The sequence below is a fragment of the Sphaerodactylus townsendi genome, linkage group LG02, assembly GCF_021028975.2.
Source record: "Sphaerodactylus townsendi isolate TG3544 linkage group LG02, MPM_Stown_v2.3, whole genome shotgun sequence".
NCBI lineage: Eukaryota > Metazoa > Chordata > Lepidosauria > Squamata > Sphaerodactylidae > Sphaerodactylus > Sphaerodactylus townsendi.
In genome coordinates this window covers 94,570,792-94,590,874 of record NC_059426.1, presented here as the reverse complement: position 1 = coordinate 94,590,874, position 20,083 = coordinate 94,570,792, and the positions used below count along the sequence as shown (strand labels likewise).

The window sequence follows — 20,083 nt, the reverse complement described above, 5'->3', positions numbered from 1 at the left end:
AATAGTCTTGTGTGTATCAGAAGCATAGTGCCAACGAGGCAGGGTGGGGTGCAACACCCCAGGTGGAGCCATGGTGGAGATGTGGCCAGGCCGCGGAGGGATCGCGGCGGGGGCATTCTGGGGGTGGGCGGCGCCACAGCAGGGGTGCAGGGTGTACACACACCCTGGGCAGAGTTTCCCCTCGCTCTGCCTCTGGTGTGTATGCTTGTTTCCTCCAAAGCATTTCCCCTAAAAATGTCCTATTTTAAACTTAGGGCAGAAGCAAAACTGTCTGAGAAATATCTTCAATTAGAATAACTCTAGGAATTTTTTAGGGTGAATGGCTTTGAAAGAAAAAACTAAATATATAGGCAAGTTTCATTCTTGCCATTGAGATTAAATCAATTTACCATATATACTCGTGTATAAGTCGACCCGCATATAAGTCGAGGCACCTAATTTTACCACAAAAAGCTGGGAAAACTTATTGACTTGCGTATAAGTCGAGGGTGGGAAATGCAGCAGCTGCTGGTAAATTTCAAAAATAAAAATAGATACCAATAAAATTACATCAATTGAGGCATCAGTAGGTTAAATGTTTTTGAATAGTTATTTCAAAGAAAAACAGTAAACTGGCTCTGTAAGTGGAAAAGAGGGTCAACAAGAACAATATGGTATCAACAATAACTTTAAAAGTACAAAAACCTTAGCTCAATCAGCAACCAAGCTAAAACACAAGAGTTAAAATCCTTCAAAACTGGATTCCTCATCATCATCTGTATGTCCAAATGTAACCCAACTTAGATTTTAAGAGGGATATTATCAGAAATGGAAAATCTACTATTAGCTTCCATTGTAAACAATGGGGGATGGGGCACCCCTTTGGGGATCAATAACTTTGGATCCCCTGACCCAAACTTCTCCAAACCTGGCTGGTATCATAAAGAGACTCTCCTGATGAGACCAGCCAGGTTTGGTTAAGTTTGGCTCAGAGGGTCCAAAGTTATGGACCCTCAAAAGGGTAGTCCTATTACTAATAGCTCCCATTGAAAACAATGGGGAATGGGGCACCTCCTTTGGGGGTCCATAACTTTGGACCCCCTGAACCAAACTTTACCAAACTTGGCTGGTATCATCATGAGTGTCTTCTGAGGGTACCCTGAAATTTTGGTGCCTCTAGCGTAAAAACTGCGCCCCCTGCTGGCCGGCAAAGTAAAAACACAAAACAATTTTAATGACCCGCATATAAGTCGAGGGGAGCTTTTTCAGCATTAAAAATGTGCTGAAAAATTCGACTTATACATGAGTATATATGGTACTTCAGGATGAAGTCCCTCTCCCCCCTCAAGTGAAGGGCCATAGGTCGGAGGCGGAGTACCTGTTAACTTCCAAGTTCAGTTCTAGACATATACAGTTAAAAGTGTTGGAGACAGCGACTTAGGATACCTAAACATGGGGGGGGGGGGGGCGCTAAATCTCTCTAAGTATATAAGTGTTATTTCTTGTATATAAGTGTTATAAGTATATAAGTGTTCTTCTCTCTTTGTCTGTACCTGGGAGTTGTCCTCTGAGCTCTCCTCCTTCTGACTCAGTAGCCATTGCTCTTTGTTCTCTCTCCACATGGATTTGCATGGAGGCAGATGCAAATACCCCATACCTTGCACTCACATGCCACAATAGGTGGCCACTTGTATAGGCAAGTATATTCTTTAGATTAGAATTTCTAACTTTCTTTCCACTGCAAACAAGAATGTATACAGAATCTACTTGAATAAATGTAAGTTTTACCTTTTGCAATGTACTTCTTGGAAATACTGCTTTTACAGCACTCAGCATCGTGCTTCCATGACGGGGCAAAACTCTGCTATATTAACCAATACACCCAACAAAAGGCCCTCAAGTAGCAGATACTAGGATTAAGACCTTGGAGAGCCCCAAGGACAAGCACAGTGGACAACCTGACTAGTCTGACTTAAAAGCTCCCCCTCCCCCAAAAAAACCTTTTAGAAACCGAAAAGTCCTGACAGCTGTGGGAGGAACATTATTTGGAAGACCGCAGATGCAAGCATTCACTGAATGTGCAGCCCCAAAACACAGCAAATAAAGCAAATAGAGAACATAATGAGCATTAATTGATTGCATACAGTCACTAACTACAACTGCAGTTTCTAAAGACCATTTTGACTTCACAGCAGAGTCTGTTTGACTGTTCCAGGGGCTTTACATCAGCAGGATTCTGACAGAGTAGATGGTAATGCTGCTTATCAGGGATTTAGTTAAATCAATGAATATTCTTTGTTTGGATAACCTCCAGTCAGGTTATCACCCAAGTTACCAATTTGCCAGAACATAAAGTATAGAGAAAGAAGAAATGAGTTTAATGGGTTTATGATAATCAAATCTACAGATCAAAAGGTCAGTACAAGTAGATCCCTCCAGTGAAATCAATAGTCTTTGAATTGGAACATAGGGCAGATCCAAAGTACTGAAATTACTCCAGGTCTTAGGGCTCCATTTCACTGAATAGTACTACTGCCTTGGAAAGAAAATGATCTGGATAATTTCAAACACTGAAGCATAGTACTATTTGTCAACCTGGCCTGACTACTGTTATGCATTCCTTTCTAAAATCCAAATTAGATTCCTGCACAGGCATTCTGCATAGAGCTGCCTTTGAAGAATCCTCAAAAACTAAAACTGGTACAAGGAGCATCTGCCAGAATTTTCCCTGTACAGCACTGGTACTATGGAACTATGGATGCCAACTTCTGGGCACAATTTTTAGTCAATGATAAACTGTACATACAAGTGGTTGCTGCATATGCTATTCGCTAGACCAACTTAATGACCTCACTTTTAAAAATGAAGTCTGGATCCATCAAGCAGCTGCATGGAAGAAGCAAGGTTTTATATTATGATTTCCTTTCTCCATTGCCTCTCTCCAGCAACAGAGAATGCAGCTTATTTTACTTAGTTAATCACAGCTGGATGGCTACTATGTACATATTTTGCCATAAATGTATAAAGTTACCTGCAACATTTTTAATGTTTCTTTCAGTCCTTGAATTTCTCTTTCTTTTGATTCTTCAGCAAGTAGATACCTCCCCTTCAAAGAGACAGCAGTTTTTATTAGGAGGAAATTTATAATGACAAACATTTCTCAGCCAATTCCTACAGGGATAGCTATGTCAACCTTGCAGGAAAATAAAAAGGAGCCTTCTTGTACTTTAAAGATTAACAGAGTTATTGTGATGTGAATATTTATGAACTAACTTGCTCACGACAGGTATTTCAGGTGAATCCTCAGTTGGCAGACATTATGAGTTGGATCTGACAAAATATTAGTGAAAAGGCTCTAACAGATGCAGATCTTTTCTGCCCCCAGAAAACCCTCTGAAACCTTAGAAAAGCTGACACTGGTGGTTGCAAGGACCTGCATAGACAAACAGTCACACGGTCTTGTGGCGGCTGAAATGCAGAGAGGGAACTTGGTAAAATTGCCATGTGGTCATCTTTTACCAGCAGTACTTTAGCTGTGCAAAAGGCTCCAATGGCATGGGGGGGGGGTGACTCCACTGCCCTAACTTCAACCACATGGACTTGGCAGGTGGGTTCTGCCAGCTCAGCCAAGTTGCCACTGGCCTCAGAAGGGTCAGAAGAGGTGGAAGCAGATCCCTCCCGTGCCCTAGCTGGAATGTTCCTTGGTCAGTAAGGAGAAGTCCTGCAACTACCTCCCTGGCCTCAGACTCTGGCTTCTTTTAAGGAGGTTGCCCTTCCCATCATTGGTTCCCTGGGTTGCTTGAGCCAGGAGCAAGCTCACTCGGGAACCTTGCGATTGGGTCCTCTTCCTGTCTGTCTTTGCTCCCCTCCTATCCCTTCTTTAAGCCCCAGGTGCTGTTTTCCTTGAAACCCTTTCCCAAATCCCCCTTTCCCTGTGTGAGTGTAGCCTTGATGAAGATTTTCCACTGTGTTTGTGGGTGGGTGAGGATTGAGGGAAGCTACCAGAAAGAAGGAGAAGAAAAACTGTCATGAATACTCAGGATTCCATACACACAGCATTTTGGATTCTAGCCAGATATTGAGTACCAATTAATTGAAAAAAACAAACCATACAACAAATATATGCATTACCTTTTCTTCTTCAGTAGCAAATATTCTTGCTTGAAACTTGGATTCCAAAAGCAAGAAAGAGATTTTTAAAGTATGTTCAAAGGACATATGCAACATATTACAATTATTTTTTTACACATGAAGTCAATGAAACCAAAAAATTCTCTTCCTTGAAGTTACCTTGGAAATGAAGAGAAGTTGAGACCTCCCTCCTCACTAAGTTATTATGAAGGGAATGGAAACCTGGGTCCAGATAGATCAGTGATGGCGAACCTATGGCACGGGTGCCAGAGGTGGCACTCAGAGCCCTCTCTGTGGGCACACACAGAGTTCATCATGTGGGGGAATCGCACCTCCCCCGCACACACATCTAGGCTGGCCTGGGCTGCTATGCTCGATTATTAGCCTTAAACCTAAGACCTAGTTTTGCGTAAGCAGTACAGGTAACCCTGTTAAGCGCTGTTTTTCATGCAAAGAACTAAAGCACAATCCTTTACCTGGGAGTAAGCTCAGTTGCTGGCAATGGGGCTTGCTTCTGAGTAAACCCTCCTAGGGTCATGATTCACCCGCTCAAAAAGTGACATGGTTGCTTCAAAGCAAAGCCACCTACCAGCAAGCTTACTCCCGAGTAACGCACGCCTCTGAGCCAACCCTTTTTCTAAACTAAAACCTCAGTATTCAGGTTAAATTGCCATGTTGGCACTTTACGATAAATAAATGGGTTTTGGGTTGCAGTTTGGGTACTCGGTCTCGAAAAGGTTTGCCATCACTGAGATAGAGCATTTTCACTAGATGGCTTTCAGCCAAAAATCTTTAAAAACAACTAGGGTTACCAGCTGCAGATTGGGAAACACCTGAAGATTTTGGGGATGGAGCCTGAGAAGGATAGAGTTTGAGGAAGGGTAGGACTTCAATGCGGTATACTGTCCTATAGCCCACCTTTCAGACTCCATTCTGGATGCCCCACAACTCCAAAGGAGTTACACATAGTGTTCTATTGATATAATGATATCCATTTGCCAATTAGAAAAAGAAAGAAAGGCCCCTGGTGACAGAGGAAGGAAATAAACACTGTGGGGAAAATGGCTGTTGTGTGCATGGGAGAGGGGAAATCCAGAATCTCCCACCCACATAGAGGCCTTCCAGATTTTGCTGCAGTCTTTTCCAAAAGCAGGAAAGCCCCAGGAGGCTCACAAAAGCATCATGACACTCTGGAGAAGCAAGAAAAGAACCACTTTCCAACAGTACTGAACCCAAGGCAAATAACCTGTGTGGAAATGACAATATCCTACTGGCAAGTCCATATGCTAGTGCTGAAGAATGCTGTTAAAATCAACCATGCACCGGTATCAACTCTGGCATAAGAAATTCCTGGATATGGGGGATGGGACCTAAGGAGCACAGATTTTGGGGACTGGAGGGAGCTCAGCAGAGATAATTTCCATCCATGCCACCCTCCAAAGCTACAGTTTCATTCAGGATATCTGTAGTGTGATTAAGTGTGATTCCAGGAAAATTAAAGACCCCACCAAGAAGTTAACAATCCTTTGCCCAGGCCACTTTCTGGTCTTTTGGTTGTTGTCGTTAATTTCACTGGCAGCACCATTTCACAGAAAGATGGGAATGTAAAAAAATAGCATAAAAGTGGCAAGCACAGTTCCTATCACACAGGAATAACCTGGCATTGTGGCATTTTTCATGTATTTTTATTTATTTTATATTTATATGGAGTTTCCATTCTAACATATGGGACTGCTCATTACCCTATTTTTTAAAAAGAAACAGAGAAGCTATCTCCTGCGACAAAACTCATTCATGCTACCTATTAGCCATTATGGCTGGGCCAGTATGGCCTAGGCTAGCAATAAAGTATTATTGCTAGCCTTGGCCATGCTGGCCAGCTGTAACATTCTTGCCGGGGGCAGGGGGTGCAATCTCAAAAGCCCCATAAAGTAAAAGCTGTTTCCATAAGTATTAACATGCAAAGGATCTATCACAGAATGGCACAATTAAACTGAATTACCACAATCTAAACTATTTAATTCCAGATACTTCAAAAGAGTCTAAATCAGTTTAATAGCAAACACTTCAGCTTAATTATCTGTCTGAACTAGAATGACAAATATTAAAATATATGTAACTACAAAAAACATAAGTTTTTTTGTACAGATATTTTTTAATTTAATACTGATATCTTAATGTTATCATTAACACTTGTCATGTAAATTGAATTCACCTATACATAACTGTCATTATTACTGCAAAGAAAAGGAATCTCACCTGTTTTTTAAAGGCTATCATGGCTTCTGAATGCTGCTTTTTTAATGTTTCAATCTGATATTGAAGAGCTTCCTATGTAATAACAGTAATTTAAATTACAGAAGAGCAAGATGGATCTTCACCCATCTAACTTTTTGTAAGATACTACTATAGGCTAATATCTTAATAAAATATTTCAGTTGGTATTTTCAGTATCAGTTTTAGAAATAATTATTACAAAGGGCACAGAATACTAACCATCTTGCAGTCAAATACCAAAATCATTGATCTGACAGTACAATGAAAAATAATGTTTTCTATAGAGGATTAACTACACAAATTCAGATAAAGAAAATATTATTGTTGTTTTACAACTTTTTTCACTTTAACACCTTATGCACTTTAAATTAATGTCTATATCAACTTGGTTTAAAATTACCTTTTAAAAAACTATCACAGTATCATTGTGATGTGAAGCAGTGACACAAGTATTTCTGGTTAGGGTCAAACAGATAGTATAAACCTTCTCCATGCTTTGTTTTGACAGAACAAATCACTCACCAAGGGTAGACTGTTATTCTGCCATATTTAACATCTCTTTTAAACAAAGGCTTCAAAATCCTTTAACATTTTCATATATTAAAAACTTCTGTGGACATACAATGGCCCTTTATGCATGCAGTGCCTGTCCCATGGCTGTCACCTTCGCAGGTTTTTCCCATGTTCTTTTGTTTAAAAGAGATTCTCCCGCTGCAGTGTCCGTGGGGGAGGGCAGGGAGGAGTAAGGAAACTGGATGCAAGCCAAATGCATGCTATTTTTCTCCACTTTCCCTGTGAAGTGAGAGAAAAAGTCATGCTTTCAGAGGTTTCAGAAACTGTGGAGATTCTCTAATTTTAGGCGAGTGAGTTCAGGAGAGGGGAAAATGTGCGTGTTACAGAAAATCCAACCCAAAGGGTATATGCACCTATTGCAAAGCAAACCACGTGCATAAATAGTCATTGTTTCCACTAAACTTTAGAAGCACTTAAGAAAGTATGTGCATAGATCAGATCAGAAAACAGATTTTCCTTATCTTTACAGTTAATCCCATCACTTAAATTATACGAATCTTCTACTATACCTTATTATTAAAAAATACCTACCTGTTGCCATACAAGTTCCTGTTTTTCAATAACAAAGTTGCTAATTTGCTTCTCATAATGAATTTCTGCCTCCTAGTTTCAAAAGCAAAAATGAATCTGTTGTCTTTTTAAAATGGTTTGTTTTAAAGAACTACTGTTAATTATTTGTTAATTGATACTCTTCTGGTTTTTCAAACATCTCAGTATATGCAATAGTTCAGTCTTTGTTTAGAATTAGCTTTGTGGGGGGAAACTAATTCTGCTTAAACCACATACCTGCATTCAGATGTCTCGGGAAACTAGCATTAGTCTTGAAGCTCTTAACAGAAATGAGCCTGACAATATGGATTGGCAGTGGAGGTCCCAGGCAAAATATAGCCAAAAACCTTTAATATAGTCTGGAATCTAATAGTTGATAAGGATATTTGTTGTAAGCTTTGTATGTCCTTATTGACAAACCTATTTGGAGGAATAACTGGCTTCTGCAATGCAACCTATGGGAAGAGAACTTTCAATGAGTGACCAATGAAACAATTATTAAGATTAGAAAGATGGACAGTTGTTTCTAGATAACCAACTCGCCATGCATTAGGCATAATAAGAAAGTCAGTCCTGGACACAGCAGCCACCTAGGAATTTAATAGCAAGGCAAAGTTCGGGAACATGCCTGCTGTAGTGCATCTGATGGGAATACAAATGCCATCAATAAAGTGAGAGGTTCCATCTCCTATAGCAGTGGTGGCGAACCTTTGGCACTCCAGATGTTATGAACTACAATTCCCATCATCCCCTGCCAGCATGGCTAATTGGCCATGCTGGCAGGGGCTGATGGGAATTGTAGTCCATAATATCTGGAGTGCCAAAGGTTCACCACCACGGTCCTATAGAGTAGTTTCACAGAGCAGCTCTGAGTAGATTTACAATCAATCAATGGGCTGAATCTCCATCAGCCTTTCTACTCACCATCATTCCCAGCCTGCCTACTGACTGTCCTCTTGTGGCTGCTTAGGGCTATCATATAGCTTTGAAACCAAGACTGTGGATATTATAGCAGACCTAAGAGTTAATCCTTTATAAATTCTCAGCTGAAGTTCAGTTTTAAAGTTCAGAAGGTGGAAGAGAAAACAGAGGCTATTTTAGATCTGCTCCTAATCAACAATGGTAACCTGGTTTGGTAGGATCCTTAGGTGGAAGTGACCATGTTCTCCTGGAGTTTGTTACACAGTAGATTGGGGATGCCAAGCATAGTCAGCCACATACACTAGACTTTAAGAAAGCTGATTTTAGTAAACTTAGGAAACTTCTGAGGGTGATCCCGTGGTTAATAATATTAAAGAGAAAAGAGTGCCTGATGGATGAGATTTTCTTAAAAGTGATATCTTGAAGACACAATTTCAAACAGTTCCAATGAGGAGGAAAAATGGAAGGTGTCTAAGGAAACCCGGTTGGAGGTCTAAAGAACTTTCAACTGAGCTAAGATTCAAAAGGGACATGTGCAAGAAATGGAAAAGGGGAGAATCACCAAAGAAGAATTGAAATAAATAGCCAGGCTGCACAGGAAGAAAGTCAGAAAAGGTAAAGTGCAGAATGTACTCAGTGTTGCCAGAGAAGTTAAAAACAATTTTAAAGGCTTTTTTGTTATGTCTGTAGCAAAAGGAAATAAAAGGACATAAGATAACTGAGTGGAGAAAATGGCAAAATGCTAACAGGGGGTGGTGACAAGGAAGAACTACTCAACACCTTTTCTGCCTTGATCTTTTCCCAAAAGGAAACAAGTGCTGAGCCAGGAGGAAATTGTGAAAGGGATATGGGAGTCTTAGTAGACCACAAACTGAACGTGAGTCAGCAGTGTGATGTGGCAGCTAAGAAAGCCAATGCAATTATGGGCTGCATCAATAGGAGTATAGTGTCTAGATCAAGGGATATAATAGTACCACTCTATTTGGCATTGGTCAGACCTCACTTGGAATACTGGGCACCACAATTCAAGAAGGATATTGACGAAGTGGAATGGGTCCAGAGGAAGGTGATCAAAATGGTAAAAAGTTTGGATTCCATTCCCTATGAGGAGTGGCTTAGGAAGATAGGTATGTTTAGCCTGGGGAAGAGAAAGTTAAGGGGTGACATGATAGCCATGTTTAAATATTTGAAGGGATGTCATGTTGAAGATGAAACAAGCTTATTTTCTGCTGTTCCATACTCTAGGCAAGAAATAATGGATTCAAGGTGCAGGAAAGGAGATTCCACCTAAACATTAGGAAGAACTTCTTGGAAGTAAGGGCTGTTCAACAGTGGAATACACTGCCTTGGAGTATGGTGGAGTCCAGAGGTGTAGCTCCAAGGGGGCGGGGGGGCACGACACACCAGGCAAATGCCCCTGTGGGGACGTTCCAGGGCGGGAGCAGGGCGGGAGCGGAGGACACACCAGTGCACTGGGCACTTTTCCCCCTTGCTACGCCTCTGGTGGAATCTCCTTTGGAGGGTTGGATGGCCCTCTGTCAGGGGTGCTTTGATTGTGTATTCCTACATGGCAGGGGGTTGGACTCGATGGCCCTTGTGGTCTCTTCCAACTCTTTGATTCTACTATTTTTTCTCATGTTGCAATATAACAAAAAGAGCGCAATGGTACAGAGCAGTAAGCTGCAGTATTGCAGTCAAAGCTCTGTTCATGATCTGAGTTTGATCCTGACCGAAGTCAGTTTTAGGTAGCCGGCTCAAGGATGACTTAGCCTTCCATAGTTACAAGGCTGGTAAAATGAGTACGCTTGCTGGGCGTAAAGTATAGATGACTTGGGAAGGCAATGGCAAACTACCCCATAAATATAGCCTGCCTAGTAAACATCAATAATGACCCAGTGTTTGCACAGGGAATGACCTTTACCTTTTAAATAACACAAATACTAAAGATACATTTGACATTACTTTGTGGCTTTTATGTATTTATAAAGTGCCGTCAAGTTGCAGCCAATTTATGACAATCCAGGAGGGTTTTCAAAGCAAGAGACTAACAGAGGTGGTTTGCCATTGCTTTCCTCTGCATAAAAAATGACCCTGGTATTCCTTGGTGGTTTCCCATCCAAATACTAACCAAAAACAAACCATGCTTAGCTTCTAAGACCTGAAAAGATCAGGTTAGACCTGGCCATCCAGGTCCAGGCCTGGGTTGGTGTGACAAAAATGCAAAATGTGGTTGTATAATTGTTATCAACATACTAGGTAAAATAGACAGACAAGAAAATGTAAAAACTGATTAAACATTTCTCCATATTTTTAAGTAAGAAATATTCTGTAGACACAACAAAATAGTTTTCCTATGATTATCTGTAAACCTTGAATCTAGATGCATCTTCTAATATTTTCCCATCAGGGACAAAAGCCAATTACTTTGATTACCCTATGACTTTTCATTAAATGGGGAGTATGCTGTCAAACAATTTATTTACAAACTAGCGGGGCACGGCCACGCGTTGCTGTGGCAATTGTCCTTCTCATCACAGTCCGCAACCCACACAGATGTCCAGGCAAGTTCAATGATCCTTTTGGGAGCAGCAGTGGCATAGTGGCTAAGAGCAGGTGCACTCTGATCTGGAGGAACTGGGTTTGATTCCCAGCTCTGCAGCTTGAGTTGTGGAGGCTTATCTGGGGAATTCAGATTAGCCTGTGCACTCCCACACACACCAGTTGTGTGACCTTGGGATAGTCACAGATTTTCGGAGCTCTCTCAGCCCCACCCACCTCACAGGGTGTTTGTTGTGAGGGGTGAAGGGCAAGGAGGTTGTAAGCACCTTTGAGTCTCCAACAGGAGAGAAAGGGGGGATATAAATCCAAACTACTCCTCTTCCTCTTCCTCTTTTGGGGTGGTCAAATGGAATCCCTCTTTCCCTTTTCAATTCACATTATTATATGGTGCTGTCTTGGTTTTTAGTATAAGGTAACCCTTTCCATTCCACAACGGAACTGTCCAGAGTGCGAATCCCGCTGTCCATGAGGCTGGTTGACATGCACAGTCCTGGCTTGGGTAAGGCAGAACTGGGGCAAGCAGGCTATTCCAGTCAGGCAGCAGAGGCAGGGTGGTGAGGTGCTCAGATCGAGGTCAGCTACCTGGGTTTTTAAAGGGCCACGTGCAAAAGAAGCGGAGCCAGTAGTGTTGGTTCACCCCCACCCCGCGGATTTTCTTAGAAGAAAAAGGCAAACTCCAGCTCGCTTTTAGTAAAAGAGAGCTGTGGCGAATATGGGTGAGGAAGTGGGTAAGTGGTGGTTGGATGTGAGGGAGGACAGAGTGAGGTGTGTGAGGATGAGCTGGATGTGTATGAGAGTATGTGTGTTGTGTGGTAGTAGTGGGTGAGGCATAGAGAGTGAAAGTTACCTGCATGTGTGTGGGGGGGGGGGGAACCCCACCTGACGTCTCACACGGCAAAGTGTGTATGTGTTTCACTTCCACTCGTATTACCTACCAGTATTACCTATTTACTGTTTTCACTGCTCATCTCTGCCCATCTGCATGAACATTCTAAGCCCTCATACTAAGGCCTCAGGCCACAGACATGCTGCACAAACATTCTAAGGGTGACAGTTAAACACAGCCAGCTTCATGGCCTGGTGCGCCAGGAAAAAGATGTTTTACCTGGCTCAGGTATGGACTTTCAGCGATTTGAAGGTCCGATTACCTGCCCAGAACAGGGAGGAACGTCATGTGAAAATTTTGGGGTGATCCGTCCAGCCGTTTCGGTGTTAGGGAGTCACCAACAAACGGATGGTTAGCTTTTTATATATATAGATGCTGTTAAAACGTGTAACCACTAAAGCACACATTAATGAAAAGTGGAAACATGATACATTATTAATAAAAGTTTTGTAGAAAATACTAAGCGTACTCATATCTTTCCTCCCACAGCAGAAATAGCAGCTACAGAAACAGATTTTGACAAAAAAATGGCCATAGGTAAAGACTTGTTCTCCCCATTGTTCTTTCACTTCTGATCACAGCCTCTTCAGGCTGCTTTTTATTTCATTAAAAAGTCTACAAAACATTACATAATGATGAAAGTTCATGAATGCCTATAAAAACTATTCTTTATTTTGTAATATTTCATACAAAGCCACCTATGGGGCAGGATGGTGCTACATGGAAGGCTACAGGACAGCATGATTGACCCATGCCACATATGGGACAACAGCCTGTGACTTTGGTATGCTTTAGGTGTGCCTTCCTACTCTGCTAAGGCTTTGTCTTTTGTCCTCCCTGCTCTGGTATACATGAATAGTGCTGATACTAGGGAAGCTGAGAAAGATCTAAATTGCCTGTACGGGGTCATGTTCTTTTGTGGCAAGTTGGGCATGTAGTTACAGGTCTGCCCCGACTGTGTGAGCTGTGCCTTCCGGTCTGACCTCTTCCCTCTGTTTTGCTGCTGTTTTCCCTGGGAGGCTAAAGAAGGCAGTGGTATGATTGCTCTTTTAAAAGCCATCTTTGGCTCCATCTCTGGATCCATCCAACTACCGCCCAGACGCGAGTTTGTTGTTTCTGGACAAGGTGGTTGAAAGAGCGGTGGCAGAGCAGCTGCAGGCATTCTTGGATGACACATCAGGCTTGGATCCCTTCCAGTCCAGCTTCTGTCCAGGCCACGGGATCAAGACCATGCTGGTCACAAGCACAGACGAGCTCCATCTTCAGCTAGATCAGGGGTCTGCAACTTGAGGCTCCGGAGCTGCATGTGGCTCTTTTGTCCTTGTACTGCGGCTCTGCGTGGCTTGGGTCCTCTCAGCCTCCTTCGGAGAGTTGCCCTAAGGGTTAATGAGAAAGAGTCCCTGTTCCTAGAGAGGCACAGCCTGAGATGGCTATCCCAAGCCACTTCCGGCTTCCCTGTCCCAGCTGCCTGGTCGGCTGATGTTGGTGATGACGGCGCAGGGGAGTGGTGGAGCACCGCTGGTGGATCCTCTTGAACAGGTGAGCGTTGAAGGGCGGGAAACGGGAGGGAGTTGCAGGAGCGCAAATATTCAGCGCAATCCTAACCTCAGTCTGCCCCCCTTGAATGGAGGGGTCAGGGGTCGACCCTGTTTTGGGTGGCCTAATTTCCCCCTCCCCTGGGGGGGTGGGACCACATGGGGGACCCCAGCAGCGCCACCTTGGGTTGTAGACCCCCCCCCCCCAGCAGCCCCACTGAGCTCCAGGGGCTTTCCTGGCAGATGGCAGCCTGGTGAGAAAGACAATGTCAGGTTTTAAAGGAATTATTACCTGCAGCCTTGCAAGGTTGCACTCATCGGGGCTGTTTGATGGGGAGGTGGGAATTGTTTGCTTCTGCATTGCCAAGGAGGGCAGGAGCACACGGGGAAAGCCTTGCACATGGATCTTGGAAGGTTTACTTCAGAATAAGCCAGTGGAGGGTAAGCTTGTAGATGGTGGGAGGAAGGCCAGGATCATCCTCAGCCATGGTTGTCATGGGTTGCCAACTCCCAGCGGGCAAATCCCAGGATATTTGGGGGTAGATTCTCAGAAACTGTGGCTTTTGGGACCAGGGCGGGGGCCATGCTCAGTGAGGAATATGGCTGTCGAGTCCACCCTCCATGGCAGACATGGAGGTCTGTTATTATTTTTTTGAGAGTTCAAAATGTTCAAAATCTGTTCTTTACATAAATAAAATATAATTTTCTCTGTAGCACTTCATGGATTTCATAAGCAACGCACTATCATTGTTTATACAAAGCATAAAGGTAAAAAAACAATATATACAGTTTTATCTTCATTTTAAATGTCAAAAAGTATTTGCAGCTCCAAGTGTTTTCTTTTCCGTGGAAAACGGGTCCAAATGGCTCTTTGGGTGTTAAAGGTTGCCGACCCCTGAGCTAGATCAAGGCGGGTCAGCGCTGCTGGTGCTTTTAGACTTCACTGCAACATTTGACACAGTCCATTATGATCTCTTGACCCACCACCTCGCCATTACCAGAGTGCAGGGAACAGCCTTGGAATGGCTGGTCTAATTTCTCTGCGACAGCAGGTAGCATTAGGAGATAGGTGTCCCAGTGATGCCCCCTTATATGTGGGGTTCCTAGGGGGCAGTCTGTCCTCAATGTTATTTACATCTATATACGACCCCAGCCACAGCTGATTCAGAGCTTTGGCCTGGGTTGCTACCAATATGTGGATGACACCTAGTTTCCTCTGTTGATGGAGGGCCAGCTAACCACCATCCCGGATTTTTGACTTAGTGTCTGGAGGCTATGGCAGGGTGGTTACCCCAGAGCAGATTGAAACTAAATCCAGCAAAGATGGAGTTCCTGTGGCTGGTACAAGGTGTGCCAGAAGAGGGATTCCAACTGCCATATTTAGAAGGTGAGGTTTTAATATTTGCAAAAAGCCTGGTTGTGATCCTGGAGTCTTCTTGTCTATGGAGGCCCAGGTCACACATACAGCCAGATTGGCTTTTTCCATCTCCTCCAGCTAGACAGTAGTCCCTTTATCTGTCTCGCTCAGACCTAGACACAGTGATGCATGTGACAGTCATCGCCAGGCTAGATTACTGTAACTTACTCTATGCTGGACTTCACTTGAGACTGCTCCACAAACTGCAACTGGTCCAGAACACCTTCGGGACCGCATTACCCCATATGTCCCGAGTCGACCTCTGCTGGAGGGAAATGGTTGCTGGTCTTCACCAAAAGTTGCTGGTCTTCTGGAGATCCCTGGCCCCTCAATGATGCGGCTGGCCTCCACTCGGGCCAGGGCCTTTACGGCTCTGGCCCCTGCCTGGTGGAACACTCTACCACCAGTTGTCCGGGCCCTGCGGGACCTTGGAGAGTTCCGTAGGGCCTGCAAGACCGAATTGTTCCACCGGGCCTTCGGAGAGACCAGCCGCTGAGGGTGCCCTGCTTTCATCCTCCCCCCTGCTGTATAGGGTCCCTAACATCATCGGGACCCATCATTCTTCTTGGGAGGGTTGCATATGGGTTCGTGGGATACTGTTTTAGAATATAAATTTTAAACTTTTATATGTTTATGTTTATATATGCTTTTATATTGTTCACCGCCCTGAGCCCTTTGGGGATAGGGCGGTATACTAAATCAAATAATAAATAAATAAATAAATAAATAAAAATAAACACAGTGATGAGAGTACTCACTGAAACACCAGTGAGGGGACATATAAGACATATCCTCCACCGCCTGAACTGGTTACTGGTTGAATTTCAGATTGTTTTCAAGGTTTTGGTGCCAAACTTCAAGGCCTTGAGAGATCTGGGATCGTCATATCTTTGGGACTGCATCTTCCCATACTGCCCACATAGGACCCTATGGTCCTCCAACAGTAACATACTGGTGGTCCTCAGCCCCAAAGATATACAGCTTTTCGATCCCGGCTCCTGCATGGTGGAGTGCCTTGTCAGCAGGCATCAGATCTCTCCAGGACATCAACTCAGTTCCATACGGCATGTAAAACTGAACTGTTCCACCAGGCCTACAACTAAGGCAGTACAGAATTTGTTGAAATCTGATTTTTTTAACCCTTTTTGGGAGTTAGCATGTATTTTATGGGCAACACACATATAAATATCTGATGACCCTAAAGTTTACACTCATCTTTGAACTATATCTTCACTTCTGTAAAGGTGGATATTCTTGTCATTCTCAGATACTTCTGCAGCTGGACCTCAACACATAGTATGCACTGATATGGGTTAAATATTTTCTATCATATTATTGTGTTACTCTGTTGTCCCTTGCCTCTTTCCAATGATATGCTGTTCTGCGTCTCTAAAATCCCACTTGAGAAATGTTTAGCTGAGAGGCTAGGCAAACTCCATTTCTGGTATGTAGACATCTCCCACAGTCTTTTTGGTGAAGACCAGCAACCATTTCCCTATCCATGACATTCTGCTGAATAAACCACAGAGGGAAGAATGTGAATGCTGCAGCAGGAGTGGCCCTGTTTTTTTCTCCCTGAGTATGTGCCTGGCAAAAGGAAGCTTAGCCATGTCTATTGCCTTGTATGCTCAGGGTTCCATGGAGTAGTTCCCTGATACATTAAGGAGACTCACTACTACCCCCTGCTCCATACATCTCTTTTCTTATCTAATCCAAGATGGAATCTACCAATACCAGTGGCTCTAAAGACCGCTGAAGCATAGGTATTCTGTGGCAAGAATATATGGGTAAACTGAATCTACATAATGTAAACTATTGTATTAATAATAAAACAGCTGAGCGTAAGAAACTGTGTATTTTAAGGGGTTTTTTAAATAAAGGAGTTTGAAAGCAGCCCACAGAGGTTGAAAATAATACTAATAGAAGTAGAAAAATACATTCTAAAAATACTAAATTGAAAAGTAAATCTCTAACAAAAAGACTATTCATCAATATTTTACACATTGCTCAGCTCACCCCAATTACCGGTACTTGTTTTATTCTGCCTGACTGGAAGTTTTTTTAAAACTTATGCCATTCAATCTTTACATATTGATTAAAAAGAAAACATTCTGTTCAGGAAAAGAGACTATATATAATTTTAAGAGGGTAACAAGAAAACAACCTTTGAAAGTGTTGATATTTTATTAGCTGCCTTAGGACTACAAGGATTTAAGTGTTAGTACAAAAACACCACCATAACAATAAACGAGGAGTCATTGGATGGTTTATTTACTCGTTATAACCTTTAGAAAGTGTCAAGCCTTTTGTAAAATGCTTGCTTCAGGCTGTAGTTTTACAAGATAGGCTGTGCATTGGTCAAGCCCCCCTGATTCTTGACCCTGAACAGATTTAGGAACAGAGTACAGCTGGCTTACATCCAAGCAGCCAAAACTAGATACTTTTACTATCTTTTTCAAACTCATAATCCACCTCCTACGAAATTGCAAAATCCATTTCTTCATGCTGTTCAATCAAATAGTTCCTAGACTTCCAGACTGTTATAGTCTGTTTTAGGATGCCCTACATAAACTAGCTGCTGAAGTAAAACTTTTAAGGACTTAGAGAACATTTCTAAAGTTCAATGCCCAGTGTAGCATGACTTAAAGGAAGAAAGGTTACTTGTGACGAATATGTCATGTCACAAATCTATAACCTCTGATAACAGAGCAAAACAGAAGCAAAATGTTAAACTGTACAGGTGGCTAGTGTATCAATAAGCCTTTTTTAAAAACATGAATGATAATTAGGAAAAATTAAATATAGCTCCTTCAAGCCACAGAGCAATGTAACTGGCTGTAAATATATAGACTATTCCATTAGAAAAAAACACACAGTGTACTTACTACTTACTGCTACTTACTTACTTGTCTTACTACTGGATACAGTAATCACATAGATATCTATAACATTGTTTGAATGTAGATGATACTGCCTTGACACCGATTATTCATTTATTTTAAGAAATTTCTATGCCTCATCAGAGTCCTGTTCAAGAAAGCTTATACTTAAAATAAGTTATCAGTATAAAAACAATAAGCCATTGAAAAATGTCCAATGACATAATCAGCTATAAACTAGCTGTTTAAAAACTATCCATAAAACAGACCTCAGACCAGAAGCAGACTATTAAGAAGCTAAAAAGATAAAACCACTAATTAAAAGCCTGGGTAAAAATATATGTTTTGGCATGAATGTAAAAGTGGGCGCCAGGCAAGCCTCAAGGGAAAGGGTATTCCAAAGACCAGGTACCATCATGAGAATGTCCCGTCTGTCACTTCCACTATGGATTCACTTTTAGAGGTAATGAATTTAATTAATTTGGGGGGGATGATTTCAGGCGACAAAATTAATAGGCTGGGATCTGAACAGATTGGTATAAATATGATGAATGCCGCAAAAACTTTCTGACTAGATTCAAGGTCCATTCCTTTTGAAAAATCAATCAATTTGATATTCAGGGACTTATTACCTTTTGCACATCCAGAACCACTGTAGCAAGATGACCAGCATGCTGAAGACAGTTTCCACAAACAGTTCTCTTTTGTCAGGAAAGGACAGTGGAGTCATACAGCCACTTCAGTTGTTACTTTTTTGTACAGTCATTACCAGGGACTTCTTCACCCACTACCATCAAGAGTGAGGCTTATTGAGTGGCATTATAGTAAGAACATATGTGCATTAAAACTTGAATGTATGAGGCAGGATCAAGAGAGGATGAACTTGGGAAAGCATAACCATCCACGGTAGAAGCAGAAAGACAAGGTTCCCCCAGGAAAAACAAAGGAACTCAGAAAGTAAACCCCCTTACAAGAGCAGGAGGTATGAGTGGAAGTTATTTGGCTGGGATCCCAATACAAAGAGAAAGATTGATATGCAAGACACTGCCTGAAGAATAAATTGCTATAGGTTTACTGCTAAAATATAAGGTTAATGAGAAGTTATATATTATTACAAATGAATAATTGGCCCTTTCCACATAGAAATTTTATAACATTTTGAGGCAGGAAATAAAATGTTTCCTCCAAGGATTTCCAAATTGTTTTTACTCCAAAATGTTTTAATTGCAGCTTTAAAATGTTTTAAATAAATCCCCTTTTCAAACGATTCTGTGGTTGAAATGTTTTTTAACAGGCTTCATTTGCCACTTTGTGAGATCACTCATTGCCTGCAAACCCCCCCACCCCTTGTCCTGTTTTCAGAGCATTCCAGAGCATTTTTGCAATTTGGTTAATCTTCACAGCATGCACTACAGAAGATGCAGGGAATCGCAGTATGCGCCTGCAGGAGCCTAGAAGCACCGATTTGCCAACACACTGTGGTGTGTGTGTAGGGGGGGGACAGAAAATGGTGGCCAGGAATCATTTCACGGGGTGAGTGTGGACAAAAATGTTATGGGGGGGGGGAGGATCTAATACATTTTTCAAACATTTTAGGTGACTTGTGAGGAAACAGCCATGGTTTGTAAAGCTCTTTGATATTGCAAATTCTTTTGTAATGGTTAAGATCCTTTTCTATTATTTTTTAAATTAAATTTTTTAAATTTTGTTATATGGGATTTTCTAACTTTTGTTCATGTAGCTTTTGTATGTTATACAAATGTAGAAATAATAAAAATTATTTTTAAAAAGATATGCAAGATATTGCCCACTACCCTTATTGTATTAAATTTGAAAACCATCTGCTTTGAGCTACAGAAACAAGACAAGTTAAACATCTATAAATGAATATGTCAATGTACTTACTCTTCTCATACGCAATTCTTCAACTACTTCCAGAAAACTCGTTTTGAAATCTAATCGCTGAATAGAAAGCAAAGCTTCTGAGGAGTTCTGTAAAGTGTATGCAGCTGCTTCTTTATTTAAATCTTCATCCATTTCAGAAAATTTATCTAAAATTTGAAAATATGTACATGATTTCATAAGTTTTTACTTTAAAAAATTCAATACGGAGTGTTAATATGTAAAGTCTGCAAAATAACTGAATCAGGACTGGGGACGATCTTGCCGCCCCTTCCTCTGGATTGGTTTCCTGACCTAAAGTGGTCCTGGGGATTTCATTTGCCCCAGATGAAGCTTGCACATGCAGCTCCACAACTGGGCTGATATTACTCCCTAGGGCCATTTTAGGTAAGGAAGGCAACAGCCCCTCCCCCCCCAGCTGCTGTTACAATCCCAATCGACTGCTGTAGTACTTCTAAATTGAGTTTTTGCAGGG

At 42.0% G+C, this 20,083-nt stretch overlaps 1 protein-coding gene across 1 annotated transcript in view; it reads right to left on the bottom strand.

The window, feature by feature from the left end:
* CCDC73 (coiled-coil domain containing 73) overlaps nucleotides 1-19,743 on the bottom strand; it is a 56,552-nt gene extending 36,809 nt beyond the window's left edge. The window contains exons 1-5 of the mRNA XM_048484583.1: nucleotides 19,612-19,743; nucleotides 7,492-7,563; nucleotides 6,370-6,441; nucleotides 4,111-4,146; nucleotides 3,011-3,085 (exon numbers count right to left, since the gene is read on the bottom strand). Coding sequence (XP_048340540.1) covers nucleotides 3,011-3,085; nucleotides 4,111-4,146; nucleotides 6,370-6,441; nucleotides 7,492-7,563; nucleotides 19,612-19,743 — 387 coding nt within the window. The remainder of the gene's footprint in view (nucleotides 1-3,010; nucleotides 3,086-4,110; nucleotides 4,147-6,369; nucleotides 6,442-7,491; nucleotides 7,564-19,611) is intronic.
* Nucleotides 19,744-20,083: the final 340 nt, after the last annotated feature.